The 18,325-nt window shown below is 45.9% G+C and overlaps 1 protein-coding gene across 2 annotated transcripts; it reads left to right on the top strand.

The window, feature by feature from the left end:
* The first annotated feature begins 1,007 nt into the window (after positions 1 to 1,007).
* On the top strand, positions 1,008 to 13,478 carry PSPH (phosphoserine phosphatase). Of its 2 annotated transcripts, XM_060283135.1 has the most exons (6): positions 1,008 to 1,225; positions 6,831 to 6,986; positions 8,561 to 8,695; positions 9,486 to 9,631; positions 11,374 to 11,522; positions 13,281 to 13,478. In XM_060283135.1, the coding sequence occupies exons 2-6, from the start codon at positions 6,847 to 6,849 to the stop codon at positions 13,389 to 13,391; spliced, it is 681 nt and encodes a 226-aa protein (XP_060139118.1). In that variant the 5' UTR covers positions 1,008 to 1,225; positions 6,831 to 6,846; the 3' UTR covers positions 13,392 to 13,478. The 2 variants fall into 2 exon arrangements, with proteins under 2 accessions (XP_060139118.1, XP_034995513.1); XM_035139622.2 differs by lacking the exon at positions 1,008 to 1,225 and having other exon boundaries at positions 6,712 to 6,986.
* Positions 13,479 to 18,325: the final 4,847 nt, after the last annotated feature.

The raw sequence follows: 18,325 nt of genomic DNA, 5'->3' as shown, positions 1-18,325 counted from the left end.
TAGTGTGCAGGCTGCAGTGAGTAGGGGCTGGAAAGGGCTTAGTTTAACCTCTGGTTTGCTAGTAAAACTGAATTGCAGTGTCACGAAATGATGTGTGTGTCACCAGCATGAGAAGTTTGGAAAGCTCTGCTTTAGACCTTCTAGCCTCCTCAGATAAAACATCCCTAAGTCCTTCACTTGACCTTACCACACATGTATGTGCCCACTCTCCTGCCTCTATGGAACAGGCACTTTGACAAGGGCCATATCATATTCATTCCACACTTGCAAAGAATCAGTCCTGCAGTGTGGCAGCACTTCGAACTTTCTGTCTATTGACATCAGGCAGGAGCCTTCACTGTATTGTTTTCAGTACCTGCTGGAAAAAAAAGTTTAGGCAAGCACATCTAAGCACGTATGTATGTTTGTTTAAAAGTTGCTGGCTTTATATATTTTTAATATCACTTCAATATCAGCTTATTTTGAATGCTTGACAAATGGTTTCTGCAAACTGCTTCAATGGCATTGTTGATTAAGTAGTATAGAAAACTTGTTAGATAAATAAATATGACTTCGTCTTGCAGGGCTCAGCATAACCACCCTTGAACCCTGCAGCCAGTTGCCTTTTCTGCCCATCAGCCTTCCCCCGCAACTCTATTTGCGATATCCCATCCTGCGTCATCAGCAAAGGCCTTAAGTCTGATGGATTGGAATGTATCCAATATTCACCCTACTCAGAGTAGACCATTCAAACGAATGGTTGTGACTGAGCTTAGCTCTGTCCATTTCATATGGCTATCACCTGACAATCTCGCTTGCAGACTTTGCAAGTTCAAGGTGACTTATTCCAAGAAGAGATCTGGAGCCTATTCTTTCTAATCTCCACCTCCTCGCCTTTCTCTCTCTGCCGGCTCCTCCTGAGCCAATCAGGGAGCTTCCAGGGCTGGGTTTGAGGGGCTCCTCCCTCCCAAAGTGCAAAATTACACCTCTCTTTCCTAAGCCTCGCTCTGTAAACAGCAGAGCCCTTTGCTTTCATGTGTGCAGCGATTAAAAAGGGGGAAAGGAAAAACAGAGGAGGATTGTCGCTTACTCAGCAAAAGCTGGTTTAGAAAATGTGGCCGGCTTCCAGATTGCTGGGTGCATTTGCATCGATGTGACTGAAGGGCTTCACTGAGCCTTCTCTCGCCTGCACTGCCAGGAGGTGCCCGGTATTGACATCTAAAATTGCAGCAGGCTCCACAGTCCTGTAAGTTGCCGGCTGTTTGAATTTGGGGGTGAGGGTGGTGCTTTCCTTTTTTCCTCTTTCGCAGATTTTCTTTCTGTCTTGCTCCCTCCAACTTTGTGGTTCTGAGTGTGCTCCTTAGAACTGACAGTTGGCACAGGGACTCGCCTTCTGGACCCCTCTACTGGTGGCTGTCTTTTTTGCAGGAATAAAAAAGGTGCAGGGCCTCTCTGTGATGAAGGGATGAATGAATGATGCAATCCTGGACAGGCAAAGCATCAGCATCTGCCCTGATGCATGCAGGATGTACAGGATGCCTCGCTCTGAGGTTCCTCTTTCCCTCTGAGGAAGGATGGGTCAGAGAGAAGCTAAATTCAAACTATCAATGGTACTGGTTAGAAACAAACAGAAATTTCAACTTCCATATAAATCGCCTGAGGATGGCAGGTGGTTCCTGCTTCTTAACACTTAAGAACAGCTGGATCAGACAAAAAGTCCATCTAGTCGAATAATGTCTAGCCAGACAATCTTTCCAGGAAACCCACAAGAAGCGATGACAATTGCAGTGATTTGGCTGTCAGAGGTATGCACTCTCTGGCCATGGAGGTTCTCTAAGTCAACTTTTGCCAACTTGGTGGCGTCCAGTTGTTTTGAACTACAACTCCCTTTGGCCCCAGCCAGCATTCAGGCTGGGGCTGATGGAAATATACTGTAGTCCAAAACAGCTGGATGCCACCAAGTTGGCAAATACTACATTAAGCTATTGTCACTAAAAGTTCTGTTATCTTTTATCTTCCATTGAATTTCCCTATCATCTTTAATTTTTAAAAGCCACACACCGTGCAGTCCTAACCATCCTACTCAGAAGTAAGTCCCAATGAATCCAGTGGGGCTTACTCCCAACAGGTAAGTAGGGTTAGGACCACAATCTTAAGCTAGTTAGTTAATTGCACACTGAGTGAAGAAATTCTGTATTTTATTGGTGGTGAGGAAAGCAGTTCAGGTCTTTTACCCACAAGAGTGAGTGCATTAAAAGCCGATCTGAGTGAGGTCATCCGTGCCAGAGAGAAAACACAAGCTAATGTGGAGGTGAGGCTTTTTAAAAGGAAGACTATTCTTCTGGAATAATAAATTATGTAAGAGCCCTCCCATTTCCCAAGGCTGCAATCCTGTACTCAGTTATGTATGCACACAGAAGGGCCCTCTTGTTCCAGCGGGAAGCATATGATGTAACTTGGTGTAGGATTGCAACATCTGTTTGTATATGCTCTCTTCTCACTGAACTGTTTGCCCTTCTCAGCCTTTCAGCACTAAGGACAATGCCCCAGACTGGTCAGCAGTTCAGTGAGAGTCTAGAAAGTGTGGGGCAGGGGAGATAATGGACACCCAGCAAACTAGGATTCATAAGTAGAGCACAGAACCACTCTGATTACAGGAAGCCTTTTCCAGATCCTTCTGATTCCAAGCTTCACGCATACCAGTACCTACTTGCATACAGGCTATTTTATGCATCCATCAGGCCTAGAAACTTGAAGGTTTTCTTTTTAAATCTAAAGTTCTCAGGAAGCTGGGTTTTTTCCAGGGGCAGATACCAGATGCCACACAGAAAGCTTGCAGCCTGGCTGGAATCAGATTGTATGACTAGCATGGTATGACTTGTTTTCTGAAGATAGAAAAGGGGGAAATGAACTCTTCTTATGCAATCTGTCAAATGCAAATCATAAGCTGAAGTGTGCTGTAATCACTGGTTCACTTCAGAAGCTTGTGGTTGTTGCTTTTTACCCAAGATCTGGTCCCAAAGTGGTTTATTTATTTAAAATTATTGTGTTCATGTCCTATTTCTGGGCTTCTCTTGAGGAATCTGGCTGGTCCTTGTGGAAACAGGATGCTAAGCTCACTCTTCCTAAACACCATATGCCAGAACAAACAAACAAACAAAGCAATCCAATTCATTCTCACTTTCCCCCATTCTGTTTTCTTCTTTCATCTCCACCACTAGCAGACCAGGAATGGGACCATCACCTTGATGCAACTAAATAGGTTTGGGTCTGGCCATTGTTTGTGGGAGACGGCTTAGGAACCGCATGTTGACCACCTTGGGTTTCATGATGGAAGAAAAGTGGGATATAAATGTACAGAAATAAACAAAAATAAAGAAAATATAGTGAAACCACATTGCAAGAGGTAGTGACGCTCACCAGCTTGAATGGATTTAAAGAGGGTTAGACAAAGGGTTTGTCCACACTTCTGCTTGTTCCGTGCCTAGAAAGCAAGGGTCTAAGAGGTTTTCCGATTGCCCCAGGAAAACCCACCCTTTACCACTGGATCAGAGCAAACGTCAATCTGCAGAAAACCTGATCAATGTTTGTTCTGATTCAGTGGTAAGGATCGGCTTTTCCCGGGGGGGGGGGGGGGGAGTGGTGAGATGAGAAGGTGTGGACGAGCGGAGGATAAGGCTAGCAGTGGCTACTAGCCACAGTGGCTATGTCCTACCTCTGCTGTGTGCCTCTGAATGCCAGCGAGACTGATGGGAGTTGTGGTCCAAAACACCGGGGGGGGGCAGGTTTGTGAAGTCTGCCCTAAGGTCATTTCTACGAAGGCATAAATAATAATAGTGAAGCAAAACGCTGACCCCAAACCACATCTTTTTATTACTGTGTTAATAATAACGCTTCTTATTTCTACAAATCACAGCCTGTGACTTTGTAACATCTCTGTGTGCCCCATGAAATCCTGATCCTGCCCAACTCAGGGAGACACAAAACTAAATGCAACCCGCAATCCATGGATCATGGCCATTGAAGCGGTTGGCAGTTTCCCTCTTATCGTAATCCCAGGCAGCCAGCAAAAATCGGGAAGGGATTATCAAGGTCCTGGTTGGCCATTGGACATGGCTGTAGGAGCAGCATATGGTTTGGTGGGTTGCATTGGCTCTTGCTATTGCCTGCACAAGCTCCTACTTTTCCCATATACCGTTAGCTGAGTTGCTTTTGATACCACAGAATGCTCCTACACATCCAGAGTTCTCAAGGGAAAGACCTAAGCAGAAGGGTGTTGACAGTGCAGTTGCTGTGAAGGAAGTTTAGGGAAAGGACCATTTGGATAGGAGAGGAAAAAATCCAACAGGGCTTAGGGGTAGGAGGGGCTGACTGCTGTTGATAGAAAGGAAGGTTTGGGGATGGATGAGCAGGAAGTGAAGGAAAAGACAGTCCAAAAGAATTTCAGGGGAACTAGAATTGGATTCATTTGCATATTGGTCATATGCAGCCATGTTTAGAGGTCAATATGAAATACAGTTCATGAAACAGCACTATCTGTGTAAGCTTTGAAGCCAGGTGTGCATTTCTAAAATGAGAAGAGTCTTGCTTGTAGATTTCCTGAAGCCATAGCCTCCACTTTGCAAAATCTCAAAAGTGTTTTGTATGCACCAGCTAGGGCTGATGGGAGTTGTAGTCTAACAGTATCTGGAGGACACCAGGTTGATGTTAACCCTCGATGTCCATGTTTGGAAAAATGAAAAATCCAGACTCATCGTTCTGACTGAGCAGCAGGACCTGTTAGGTCTCCATAAGCTTCTCAACTTTTGCAAGAAGGATTGGCTTATTGAAGAAGATCCTCTTGCAGTATGTTTGGGGCCAACGTCACTTTCTGGCAACCTCATCCTTGCCTTGCATCATACGGTCCTGTTGCAACCCAGCCTTGGACGGTGGGCGTTCCATCATGATTTGAGGACATTATGACGCAGATGTCTTGGCACTGCCCTCCCGGGTGGCTCTTTCAAAACTGGCAGCCCAACACAGAGCTCCGAGTTCTGGTTGGATGTTCAGCATTTCCTAGGGCCTGGAAAAAACCTCAGGCAGCTGGGCCTGTTCCAAAGATGTCAACACGTGCCTCGCTCACTCCATTGTGCAATGATGCACCACTGCGCAAGGTGTCCCAGCCCTGCCCCAGAGTCAAAGCTCCCCTCTCCTGCCCACTGCAGCTCTGCCTGGCTCAGAACCAACAGGCAAGTCAAGGCTGCAAAGCAGGCTATGAGGCCTACCAGGATAGCAAGACTGTTTGAGAGTGTCTGCATCCACACCACAACATAGCTGCACCCTACCCAGGAAACCCTGAGAACTGCAGTGTACATCTGGAGGGCAGAGTAGTGCCCTCCAGATGTTGCAGAATCACAACTCCCATCATCACCCCTGTCCGTCAGCTGTGCTGTCTGCCGGGGCTGATGGGAGTTGTGGTCCAACAACCACCATGTTGCCTGCCCCTGTATAGAATTCTGAAGACCAAATGATGCTTCAAAATATTCTTGGGCTTAGCTGTGGCAGTAAAAGTGGTGTGACAGCCAGTTCCTAGTCTGTTGTAGTGGTATCATCAGGGTATCATCAAGGGGCAATACAAGGGAACTGGAAGCCTCTAAGTCAGTCTTTCTCAAGCTTAGGGCCCCAGATGTTGTTGGACTACGACTCCATCCCTAGCTACGAGGGTCAGGGAGTTGTATTCCAACAATATCTGGGGACCTCAGTTTGAGAAAGGCTGTTCTAGGTACATGGGTAGTTGGCGCCCTCCATAAGTTGTTAGACTACAACTGCCATCACCCCTGACCAACTGGTCATGCATGCTGCTGAGAGTGTTGGGAAATGGGAGTCCAACAATATTTGGAGGGAATCATATTGGCTACCCCTACTCTAAGAATATTCCCCAGGCAAAAGCCATCCCTGGGGGATTTAGTATGGAGGGGTGTCCTGCCTTGATCCGTGGGGTGCTTATATAGAAGGGGAGACATCTGATTGAGTTCACATTTAAAAGTGAACGTACCTAATTTACAATTTCTGAAACAAAATGTGAACCTATGCACAGCCATGCTTTAAAATTCACACTTTCCCGTATATTGCAATGCAGTTTTCCAGTCAAGTAATGTGTACAAAAATGCATTTACTGGAGTAAAGTAAAAGCATATATTAGTGGAGATAACATTTTAAAAGTATTTTATAAGGGGAATTATTCTGCAAAAATGTGCTTTCTTTGGGCATAATTTGTGGCACCAAGGTGTGCCTGGCACCTTCACTATACAGCTTTCATCCTATGCTGAAGACAGACCTCTTCACCCTGTCCTTAGACAACTGATAAAAATTTAAGATCCACTCTATTCGTGGCTGTACTGTAGTTAATTTTTAAGCTGTTTTTATTATTGCATTTTACACGGCTATGATTATTCGATGAAAGCATTTGCACTGTGATTGCAGGGGGTTTGGATGGCAGTGAAGACAGGAGAGGAGGCAGCCAGCACTGGAGGGAATAGCATTATCTTTCGTGGGGTTCATTAAATGCCAAAAAAATCTCTTATATGACTCCTTACGTCAGTGAAGGCAGCAGCTCCCGGAAGGGTTAACTCAGCCAGGGAGCCAACCTTGACTGATTGCCCACTCCTGTGCTGCCCCCATGGCCAGCAAATCAGCAGCCACTTCCGCCCCCCTCCACTGCCACCCACTCCCTCTCAAAAAGGAGCCACACGGCTCGCTGCTCCCTCTCTACACCAAGCCACCAGCCCCACAGGACCCTCTTCCAAGATGGCTCAACACAGGGTTCAGTGTGCCGATATACAGAATGACCTCATCTTCCTCTCCCACAACAGGAAGCCCCTTAAAAGGATGTCCTCTCTTATGGAGCTGAAGGAAGTCTTCCAAAACGCTGATGCCGTCTGCTTTGATGTGGACAGCACGGTCATCAAAGAGGAAGGCATCGACGAGCTGGCGAAATTCTGCGGCGTCGGAGACGCAGTGGCCGAAATGTACGTAAGGCTGTTGCTCATTTGCTTCTGCAGAGATCTGTCCCCTTTCTTCCCAAGGGGCAAAGGCGTTGAGCTCCATCCCCGGACTCAGATCATGCCATAGCTGATACCAGCTGGCTGTCAGGGAAGCCTTTTTTGTAAGCAGGCTAATGAGAATTTGTAAAGGCTAGTCTTTGGGGTGGGCGACCTAAATGCAAGAATGAACATTTGGGGGATGCTGCTGAGAAGTGGCTCAGAGACAACTCTGGGTCTGGCCTCTACGGCATCCTTTCAGGACAGAAGCCTCTTGCGGGGGGGGGGGGAGCTCTGAGGCTGGGCATGGGCCACCACTGGCAAACCTTGTTACCTTGCATTAGGCAGAGAAAGCAGCCAATCCTTGCATGTTTGTGTAAGGTGCCATGAAGTTGCTTAAAAAACCTTTCCTTTTTTGCACTTAGACTCTGACTTCTATGTGCTGTGAGGCTCTACAGTGGTCTCCCATCCACATTCTGGACCAAGACCATACCTCCTTAGCTTTGCCACAAGGTTATGTGAGCAGAGAGCGCTTACCAACTTCCTTTCCCTGACATAATGAACTAGCAGGCAACTATCCTTCCTTCCCAACCAATCAGGAATCTTCTCTCCAACCTGAAAAACCTGTCTCCTTGTGGTTCAGTCTGAAACTCCTGGCAGGCCTGAGGTTGGTTTAGCTCATCCCTCCAGATGTTTTGAGCTACATTTCCCACCAGTCATAGCTAACGCAGCTAGACTGGCTAGGACTGATAGGAGGTGTCGTCCAAAACATATGGAGGGCACAAAGGTTAGGGATGGCAGGCTTAGTGGGGTCATTCTGTATGGTGACCCCAAACCGTAGGAAACACAACTAAATCATGTGCTTCCACATCTGGTGTGGGAGAAGCCACCTTTTGGAGTTTCACAGAACTCATCAGGTAGAATGGAATGCAGCATTTCCTGATTCACACAGAACACTTGGGATCCAGCTGGCTAAATCTTCACCCCGCACAGCAGTCCCTAGGAAACCACCTTGATTTATCCATCTGGGACTGATAGGAGTTGCTATCCAAATCATCTGAAGAGTTTAAGGTTGATTTGGGCATTATAGCAGCAGATAGAGGAGGAGGGAGCGACAGCATCAATCAATTTAATCCTCTTTTAAGGCCATCTAACGGTCAAAATAACTGTGCCATTAATGGGCTACATGTGTAGTTTTAAACATGTAAATAGCAGCAGCAGAGGATCATGACTGAGACTGCAGTAAACACAGATTATTATTTTTAAGGGGGGGCAGGGAGGAGCAGCTGCCCCTGTAAATACATAAAAATACATAACTAACTGAGGTTCTGCTCCCTTCCCCCCCCCCCACAAAAATCCTGGCTACGCCCACGAAGGTGGACAACCCTTGATTTGATCCAGCGGCCATCCTCTTAAATGAGGAACTGAAGCAGACTTCATTTTACCCTGATTTAGCATAACTGCTTCTGTATGTAAAGCAAATATACACAGCTGGATGGCTTTATTTTTGCCCTTAAAAAGCCTGGTCTGTATTTCTCAGATTTCTCTGAATCTCAATTTAGGACTCGAAGAGCGATGGGTGGCACTGTAACGTTCAAGGCTGCTTTGACTGCCCGGCTAGCCCTCATCCGCCCCTCCTATGAACAAGTGCAGAAATTGATATCAGAGCATCCGCCCCAGTTAACACCGGGAATAAGGTAAGAGGCATTCTGAACAGTTGGACTCCATGTCCATCCATGGAGACGTCTTCCACATTATCTCCTCCTCATGGGTTATGATTCCTGAAGAATTAGCTGTAGCAGCACTTGAAGTGGGTAGGGAGCATCAAAGGCCTACTGTACAATTACGAATTCCACCTTCTTAACCAGGCAGAAAGAGGCTGGAAGGCATCCTTTTCAGTGGAGGAAACCTGTATCAGTCTCTCCCTTTCCCAACACTGTCTGGGACAAGCTTGAGAAAGGAGCCACTGAACTGCATCAAGGATTCCTCACCTTGTGGCGAGATCCCTCTGTAAAAAGCAATTGTGAAAACTAACGAAAGGGAGAGCATGTGGATCCATACTCCTGGCATTTAATGCCACCTTTGTTTGCTCCAGTTACCTTTTAGCAGCAGCTGCTCCCCAGTCAATTGCACCCTAGTCCTTATGGGTCCCAGAGAAAAGCCTGACAATGTAGAATTGGGAGGAACAAAATTGGGGGGGGGGTTGTCATTCAGCTCCCTGCATATTAGCAAGACTCTTCTTCACACACCAACATCCTATCTAAAATGGCTCAGCACAGAGGAAGACCTGTGAGGAAGTCCATGGCTACTTACTTTCCTGGGCCATTCATTTATTTTAAGCCTGTTACTGAGCCTAGGAGCCTTTCTTGCACTGTGCTGCAGCTGTGAGTGAAGGGGATGGATGCAGGGCAGAAGGCAAAAGAAAAGCATCTTAATTAATCCTGCCCTGACATGGGGGCCTTGGCCACCCACTCCTGTTCCTCACAGGGAACTGGTCAACCGGCTCCACCAGCGAGGTGTCCAGGTCTTCTTAATCTCCGGGGGGTTTCAGAGCATCGTGGAACATGTGGCTTTGCAGCTCAACATCCCAACAGCAAACGTCTTTGCCAACAGGTTGAAGTTCTACTTCAATGGTAAGCTTTACCAGGCAGGCTGAATGTGGCCCTGCAGGGCTCTCTACCTGGCCCTTGGAACTCTCCCCAGACCATCCCCTCTCTCCCCCTTGCTGCTTTGCGCTCAAGTGTTTTCTACCTCGCTGGAATGTGTCCTTGAACTCTGTATGCACAGCAACATCAAAACATCTGAAAGCAATACAACATGCTTTTATGTTGATGTACCCTGTGCCCTAATGTTTTGTGAGAGGGCAGTATATAAATACTTTTATAAAAAAATATATAAGATTAAATAATGCTTCCTGCTTGCCTGGACGGAGGATAGAAAGGGGTGCAGGAATGAGTATAGAAACTAGCTTACAGTACTGTATAAATTTAAATTCACTACCCTGCTCTTTTTTTGCCTCTGACCTGTGGCTCCCAGAATGTTGCCTGGAAGGGACTGTGCGTCTCTCAGCCCAAAAAAGGTTCCCAGATTGAAAAGAAGCAAAGTGTCACCAATGAACTGCTGCTTCTGATAAGCCCCCGTTTGCCCAGCTGCTTTGGAAAGAACTGTTCCTTTCCATGGTTAAGCTTTAACTCTCAGATGCACTGGCACAGAGGAGGGTCAAGGAGTGCAGCTCTGAGAGAGTCAGCACATTGAGAGACAGATCTCTTATCCACCAAGTGGGTTGTGCAGCTTGATAAAACGGCTCTTCAAGGTTAAAGACTTTGTCAGCTAACTATAGCACAGCTTTGCAGCCAAACTCAACTTTCAGGGTTACCAGGATAAATAGGGTCGCTCAAGGGACACGTCTGGAGCTAGGCTTTGGCAGTATTCCTCAGGATTGCCCACTAGAGGAAAAAGATGGGTGGATCTCTTACTATATGAATGGGTTTTAGGTTGCTGGCTTTGGTGAAAGCCCTCACTCTATCAACAATATCCAAATAAGGCTCTTTGGACATGACTTTGCCCCTTCCTTCACAGCATGTGGAAGGTCCACTCTGGAAGATTTTATTTGAACGTGGAATATCCTTTACCGTGAATCTTGATGGGGCTGAGAGTGTGGGAGCCAAAGGGCGTCTGTGTGGAAACAGTAGTTCCCCAAATTGCCCTTATGGAGCTATAGAGCCAAAATACCACACACTGGTGTCAGCAAGGAAGGTTTCCACATCAGAGGGTACATCTCCCAGATATTGGAAATTCTGTGAATTGCCCTGAGATCTTATGATGAAGGGCAGTATATAAATCTAATAAAGAAAAATATATAAACTAAAAACAAACCCTTAGACTGAGGATGGTCAATGCAGTACCCTCCTGGTGATGTTGGACTACAATTCCCATTCTTCTTGGTCATTGACCATGCTGGGTTTCAGGGTCCTAACAACATCTGAAGGGCCACAGATGCCCCCCATTCTTGCTCTAACTTGTTGCAGGATGGAAGATCTGTGTACATACACAAACAGGCAGAGAGAGAGAAGATTCTGCTTTGCAATAGAATCCATCTCCTAACCAGGACCGTGGATCACTCTGCAAATAATCCTTCTGATACACTGAACTGTCACCCTCCCTCCTTCCAGAATAGGGAGGGGAACCTGTGGCCCTCCAGATGTTCCACACCCATCATTCCTGACCATTGACCATGTTGGCTATGGCTGTTGGGAGTTGGATTTCAGCATCATCTGAAGGGTACCAGGTTCCCCCCCCCCGCCCTCCTTTGCCTTCAAACATTGACTTTCCTTGTGATTCTCTATGATTGACTTTCTCTCTGATGTGCCTCTAGGAGAATACGCCGGTTTTGATGAGACACAGCCAACTGCTGAGTCGGGTGGCAAAGGACAAGTCATTAGTTACCTGAAGGAGCAGTTTCAGTTTAAGAAGGTGGTGATGATTGGAGACGGAGCAACAGATATGGAAGCCTGCCCGCCTGCAGTGAGTAGTGACTGTGGGGTGATGGCATTTGCCTTCTACCCCTTCCTCCTCTCAGCCCAGGGCTGCTTACTTGGGTTCTCCCAGCTATCCTGTGGGGTCGGTTAAGCTGAGAAAAAGGAGGAGAGAGGCTGTCAAAAGAAAGACCACAGCTTAGTCATCAAGCACCTGCTTTGCATGCAGGAGGTGCTCCCAGGTTCAATCCCAAGGAATGTCTCCAGTCTGAAACCTTGGAGAGCTTCCGCCAGTCTGCTCTCTAGTAGTCTGACTCAGTAAAAGGCAGCTAATGATCCTATGTTCAAAGGAAACCCCGTGAACAATGCTGTTGGATATGGATTTGAAGCCAGGACTCCAAATTCAACAGCTTAGCCAACAGTGAATGGACCTCACTGGGTCATAGGAGTTAGCTCAGAGTTGACTTCTATATGGTTGATTCTTTCTGGCATCGGAATGCCCCTAATTTGTGCAGATCCACTAGGTTACCTTTCTGCAACCACAAGAAGACCACCCAACCTAGCGCCTGCTGGGAGACAGAATCACGCACCCCATCAGCCCTCTCTGCCCAAACCAATCTATTTTGTGATTCAAATCACAAGCAATGTAGACGAGTCACATAGCACATCATTGCAAGGCACCCACTCTACAGTTGCAGCCAGCCTGCCCTAAGGAACAGGATCCTGAACTGGGTGGGCCTTTGGCCTGATCCAAGCTACAGAGCTGTTCTGATGTCCCTGTGATAAAGAGCTTGTACAGCAACCAGTCAGACCCTAAGCCTAAGCAAAACCAATCTGCCACATGTTCCCAAAGAAAAAGGGCATCTCTCCACTCCCCCAGCATCTGGTTGCTGGATGTGGCAATCCCAAAAGAAGCAAGGGGAGGGCAGGTAAAAAATCAGGAGCATAAAAAACAAAACAAAAGTCTGCAAGTCTTCCATAAGAACCAGACAGATGCTTGCTCCGGGTTAATGATTTCAGCTGCCTGTTAATGATTGTTTTGGAATCTACCAAGGGAGGCGAATCAGATCCAAATTAATAGGTCAAGGCAGGCAGCCAATACATCAGGAACTGGCATTAAGGAGCACGACCATGGCTGTTGTCCTGTGTTGCAAAGGCGTTTTCCAGCAAAAGCCTATTCATCACATCACATGATTGATTAAAAAAAAAGGAGGGTGATACTGTTGGCAGCAGCTTCTGATTCACTGGCAACTGGGTAGCAAGCAGATTATGCTGAGCCAGGAAAAGGTCACTTACCAAACCCAGCCAGATTTCTGCAAGGATTTGCAGGGAATCTGCTTCGTTGAATTAGCTGAGTAGTTGGTTTTCTCTGAATAGTCCAGCTGGGGCTGATGGGAGTTGTAGTCCAAAAGCTCTGGGGAGCACCAGGTTGAGGAAGGTTGGGCTAGTCTGCACTCTCCCCATACTCCCCATCTGTCCTTGCCCACTGAAGCCTAAGCAGCTGCCTGTGACTGTTCTGCTTCCCCCAGAGTCTGACTTCATTTCATGCAATGCCAGCAGATGGAGGGTGCCTTTCCCCTCCATCTCACATCCGCTTTCATCAGTGACAAGAAATCCTAGAATGGCAGAGTTTGAAGGGACCCTGAGGGTCATCTAGTCCAACGCCCTGCAATGCAGGAATCTCAACTGAAGCATCCATGACAGGTGGCCATCTAATCCTCCAATGGAGAATAATCCCGATAGTCCTCTGCATTTTCTGAAATGGAGGCATAGCCAGCCCATCTCTTCTTCTTTTATGTTTCCCCAGGACTGTTTCATTGGCTTTGGAGGCAACGTCGTGCGGAAACAAGTCAAGGAGAAAGCCAAGTGGTACATCACCCATTTTGACGAACTGCTGAAAGAACTAGAGGAACGATAAATTATGAACTAGGCTTATTTTATTAACATGTATCGTAGCTAGATGTATAACTATGCAATTAAACATATTCTTATTGTTGTTTGCAAACAGAGGCATTTGGGATTTTTAATTTCTGGCTACACAGTGTACCTCTGTTGCATGTTGGGTGTTCCGATGGCAAATGGCTCTGTTCCATGCACCTTGATAAACTCATAGCAAAGGGAAAGGAAGGGAAGGGTGGTCCAGATGTGACCAGAGGTTATCTGTGGCCTTCCAGGTGTTGCTAGACCAGTTGCCATCATCCCTGACCATTGGCCATGCTAGCTGCTGGAGCTGATGGGAGTTGGAGTCCAGTAGTATCTATGGGGGCTTCCACAAATGACAGCAATGGTCTCTTTCTAAGAACAGAATGTTTGGGACCCAAATGTCCCAAGAACAACTCCATCTTATTACTTTACTTCATAAAACATATATACCACTTGATTGTCAGAAAAGACCTCAAAGCCTAGTCTCTTAATCCAAGAAGGTTGGTTCTGTAGCTACACAATGGGAGGGAATGGAAATAATTTGGATTCTCTTTACATTTAAATTCCAAATTCACACTTTCTGAAGCAATGCATGTACCAAAACACAGCCATCCTTTGAAATTTTGCAATGCAGTTTGCCAGCAAAGTAACATGTACAAAAATGCATATACTAGACTAGACCAACACATTGAAAGCAACATAAATAAAATTTGTTACATCCCCAGAGTTAAAACACAGGTTTTCAAAATGGAGTAGTTATCTAAAGCACCTGTGTTTAGATCCCTTACAAATTCACTCCATAAGTGATAACCCCAGATTGCTATGCTGAGTTTCTCACCACAAAGTTTAGGTATCCCCTAGCCTGCTCCTCTAACCCCTAGGTGCTACTGCCCAAACATACGATCTCCCAGGATGGGGAGCTCTTTTCCCCTCATCTGGCCCCCCATGTTGCCCAACAACCCCTCGGTTAGGGGATGGGGAAAACACAGCATACATTATAAGTTCCTTTCTAGGACCTCTTCTGACTTGATAAAAGGCAGCTATATATGTTCATTCACACACATATTGGACGAGCCCAATGCCCATTGGTAGAGCAGGGTGGAAGAGTGCAGAAATCTAAGTTTAGAGTGATGTGTACAGATTCCCCTACAGTCTATCTATTCCTCAGGAAATCTGGTAATTCGCTGCTGAACTTTGAAAAAATAAAAAGATCCAACTTTTCTAGTGGAGAACAGCAATATTCCAATTATGGTTTGGGGGGGATGCACCCCTCAACACAAACAACTATTTGACAACTACATCCTCAGAGATATCCAAATCAGTGCAGTTTGGAATGGTTCAGTCTGCCACCTTGAATCAAAATGGCATCCAGCAGTTTCCAAGCACAGATGAAAACTAGCTCCTCCATATCAGGAGGTAGTGTGCAAATTGGGCAGCGATATCTCAAGAGGCATCCAAAAGCATACAGAACTGACAGAAAGACAAACAGCTTTCCAAAACAGATGGCAGAAGAAAAAGCTATTGTAATCCAATAGTAAAAAATTCTTTCAGTAGCACCTTAAAGACCAACTAAGTTTTTATTTTGGTATGAGCTTTCGTGTGCATGCACACTTCTTCAGATACACTGAAACAGAAATAACCAGACCCTTATATATATTCAATTGCAGTCATTAACAGTCGTTAACAGTCATCAACAGGTTTACCACTCTTATCAGCCCATCACCCATCCCCATCACACACACACCCCGCCCTCTGAATATACATAAGGGTCTGGTTACTTCTGTTTCAGTGTATCTGAAGAAGTGTGCATGCACACGAAAGCTCATACCAAAATAAAAACTTAGTTGGTCTTTAAGGTGCTACTGAATTTTTTAATTTTGTTTTGACTCAGACCAACACGGCTACCTACCTGTAATCCAATAGTGTACAATAGTGGGCTAGGCAAGTTCATAACCCAGCCCATGAAGGGCTTGAGAGGTCACTGACTGTAAGGCACAAACTCTTTAAAAAAACTTCAGTTTTTTACAATCCCCTCCCAAACCTTTCTTGCATTTCTACCCTTTGCTCTTCTCCACCAACAATATTTGAGCAACAATCTCACACACACAACCAAAACATATGGAGCAGCAGCCTAAATCTGCAAAGGGGCTTTCCTTAGGGACCAACCACATCTTCAGGTCCCAGCAGAATTCCTAAAGAGAGTGGCGGCAGCAGTGACTTGGGTGGGAAGAGAGGGAACTCTCCCAGGGAACCGTCTCTTGCTGAACTCGAAGGGCTCAAGACAAACAATAGCCGTATTATGCCAGAGCCAGGGAGCTTGGGACGTGCCAGGATTTCTGTTCGAGAGAATGTGAAAAGAGGTTCTCGTTCACTCACTCTTGCTCTTTTGTTTCCACACAATCAAGTACCGCAGATGAGTTTTAGCTAACAATTTCAATCAAAGCTCACCCCAGAACCTGTTCTAAATGTTGGGGCTCAGTCCCAGAAGAAATCAAGTAGAAAAGCTAATTAATAAAGCTGTTACCAAGCTACCCTGCTTCACTGCCACCCTGAGTGTAGCCCCGTAGCAAATAATAATAATAATAATAATAATAATAATAATAATAATAATGCTCCATCCAGCTGACTGGGTTGCCCTAGCAATTCCAGGCAGCTTCCAGCAAATTATAAAACTTACTGTGGTTTTATTACATTAAAACATTCACTATACAGGGCTGCCTTCAGATGTCTTATAAAAGTCAGGTTGTAGTTTATTTCCTTGACATGATGTGAGGGTTCCACTACTGAGAAGGCCCTCTGCCTGGTTCCCTGTAATCTCATTTCTCACAGTGAGGGAACAACCAGAAGGCCCTCAGAGCTGAACTTCCGAGTCCGGGCTGAACAATGTTGGTGGAGACACTCCTTCAGGTATACAAGGCCGATGCCATTTATATACCTTGATGCCTGAAGAGGAAATATCTTAGGCCCTCCTGGTGTTGTAAGTCACCTTGAGCATGGTTTTAACTATGGAAAGATAGCATACAAATAAATGAGCATGAGCATGATGAACACACAAGCAGGCTCTGGGCTTTGCTCCAGCCAGCTGTGAAAACACTTCAAGCGTTAGCATCCAGCACAATATGTTTAGGTTGCTGGTATGTATGCATCCCCAATGGAACTTAGTAAGTTGCCTGACCAAATCAGGTCATTGGATCACAGAGGTCACCATTATCTCCATCACCAAGGAGAAGCCACAGCCCTCCGGAGAGAACGAAAGCACTTTGCTGAAGGGTGGTCAAGGCTCAAAGGTCCTTAGTGGGAAAATCTCAGATCCCCGAGCTGAATGTGTCTGGACAGGGTGATGGACCAGCTGGAACTTTGAATCCAATTTATGATAGCCAATCTACAACTATTTAAAGGGCTGCCACATGGAAGATGAAGCAAGCCTGTTTTCCGCTGCTGCAAAAGGTAGGGCCTGAACCAATGGATTCAAGCTGCAAGAAAAAAGATTCCAGCTAAACATCAGGAACTTTCTGACAGTAAGAGCAGGAAGGCAATTCATATCTTCCTCTTCTGCTTGACCCTCACATCCAATGAACATTGTGACCCCTTTGGAACCTCAAAACCAGAGGTAGCTTCAGGTCAGAGTGTGTGTTTGAGGCTTAGTTAATCAGTTCCATCCAGCTTAAAACAGGGTGGTTGTTTTTTTAAGAAAGTCCATGCGCATATTTGGCTGCTGCTGCTTTTGTGCCTCCTGCTGTTCTGAGAATTGATTTGCCAAAACTCACAATGTTGCATTTGTGAACATATCCCTGCCATGTAGGAAAAACAGCATCAGCGTTTACACAAACCTGGTGGCCACTTTTCTTTATAGCCTCCAGCAACACCTCTAGGATTGCATCAGCTTTTTGTAAGCAGTATCTTACAGCTTCAGATGCATGAGCAGTGCAAGGGTTGGAGATTATACATGCATAGATACATATTAAGACAACATTGAGCATTTACAGCATGTTCAAAGTGCTCAGTGCTTCATGTACACTTAGTATCTTAGTAATTGTTACAACAGCCCTGCAAGATAGGCCTGTGTTGTTATCCCACCCACATGCTGGTCAAAGAGAAGTCCCAAACCATAGTTAGTATACCATTCACTTTGTGACTGCCCCGTGCCCCGTGCCATCCATTTTATGATGGTACCCATATTTGCTAAAAAATTCAAATAGGCCCATGGGCCCCCCAAAACTGCTGACCTTGCTCTTATATGTACTCAGAAAGAACTCCTAGTAAATGGGGTGAAGATGCCAGCCATGGCTGCTCTTTTGCATGCCCAAACACACATCCTGGTGACATATTAAGGAAGCTTATTTGTTTTCTCAGTTCATCCTCCTCATGAAGCTGCTTACAGTCCAAGAGAAAGATGAGGGATGTGGATGAACATTGGCAAGTACTGCTGAGATGCAGTGCCTGAAGTGACTATTGAGTTGCTGGCAAATGGAAGGTCACCCCACCAAACATTTACACTTACTTAAAAGCTTGGTTAGGATTGAGTATGAGAATCTAGGGTAAACCAAGACACTCAGGCCTTTGAGGAGGGTTTTGCAAGATAGGAGATGGCACCAAGTGAATTTTCACTGCGGGAGAATGGACAGTCTTCATCTACACAGCTTGCAAGGCCTCCACTGAAATGCTGGGACCCTCTTAGGCCACATATGACTCCATATTCCCAACAGCAAATGTGAAAACAAGGCTGCAAAAGGTCTGTGAACCATCATTATATATCTGATCTGATAATGATGTTATCCCTCAGGAAGAGGGAGACTTGAAAGTTCACGGGGGTCACATGGGAAAATTCCACAATTGACAAATAGAACAAGCAAACACAGGACAAAATGTGCTTGGGACACATTTCAGAGGTGTTGCACATGGGGGTTGCTTCCTCAGATGAGGCAACTC

Source organism: Zootoca vivipara, chromosome 15, assembly GCF_963506605.1.
Source record: "Zootoca vivipara chromosome 15, rZooViv1.1, whole genome shotgun sequence".
NCBI lineage: Eukaryota > Metazoa > Chordata > Lepidosauria > Squamata > Lacertidae > Zootoca > Zootoca vivipara.
This window is presented reverse-complemented; position numbering and strand designations above follow the sequence as displayed.

Excerpts from the sequence above, each read along its gene's own strand:
- PSPH (XM_035139622.2), top strand. The coding sequence starts at position 6,766 with ATGGCTCAACACAGGGTTCAGTGTGCCGATATACAGAATGACCTCATC. Across the intron at positions 6,987-8,560 it reads GGAGACGCAGTGGCCGAAAT|GACTCGAAGAGCGATGGGTG; the intron begins GTACGTAAGGCT and ends ATCTCAATTTAG. Across the intron at positions 8,696-9,485 it reads CAGTTAACACCGGGAATAAG|GGAACTGGTCAACCGGCTCC; the intron begins GTAAGAGGCATT and ends TGTTCCTCACAG.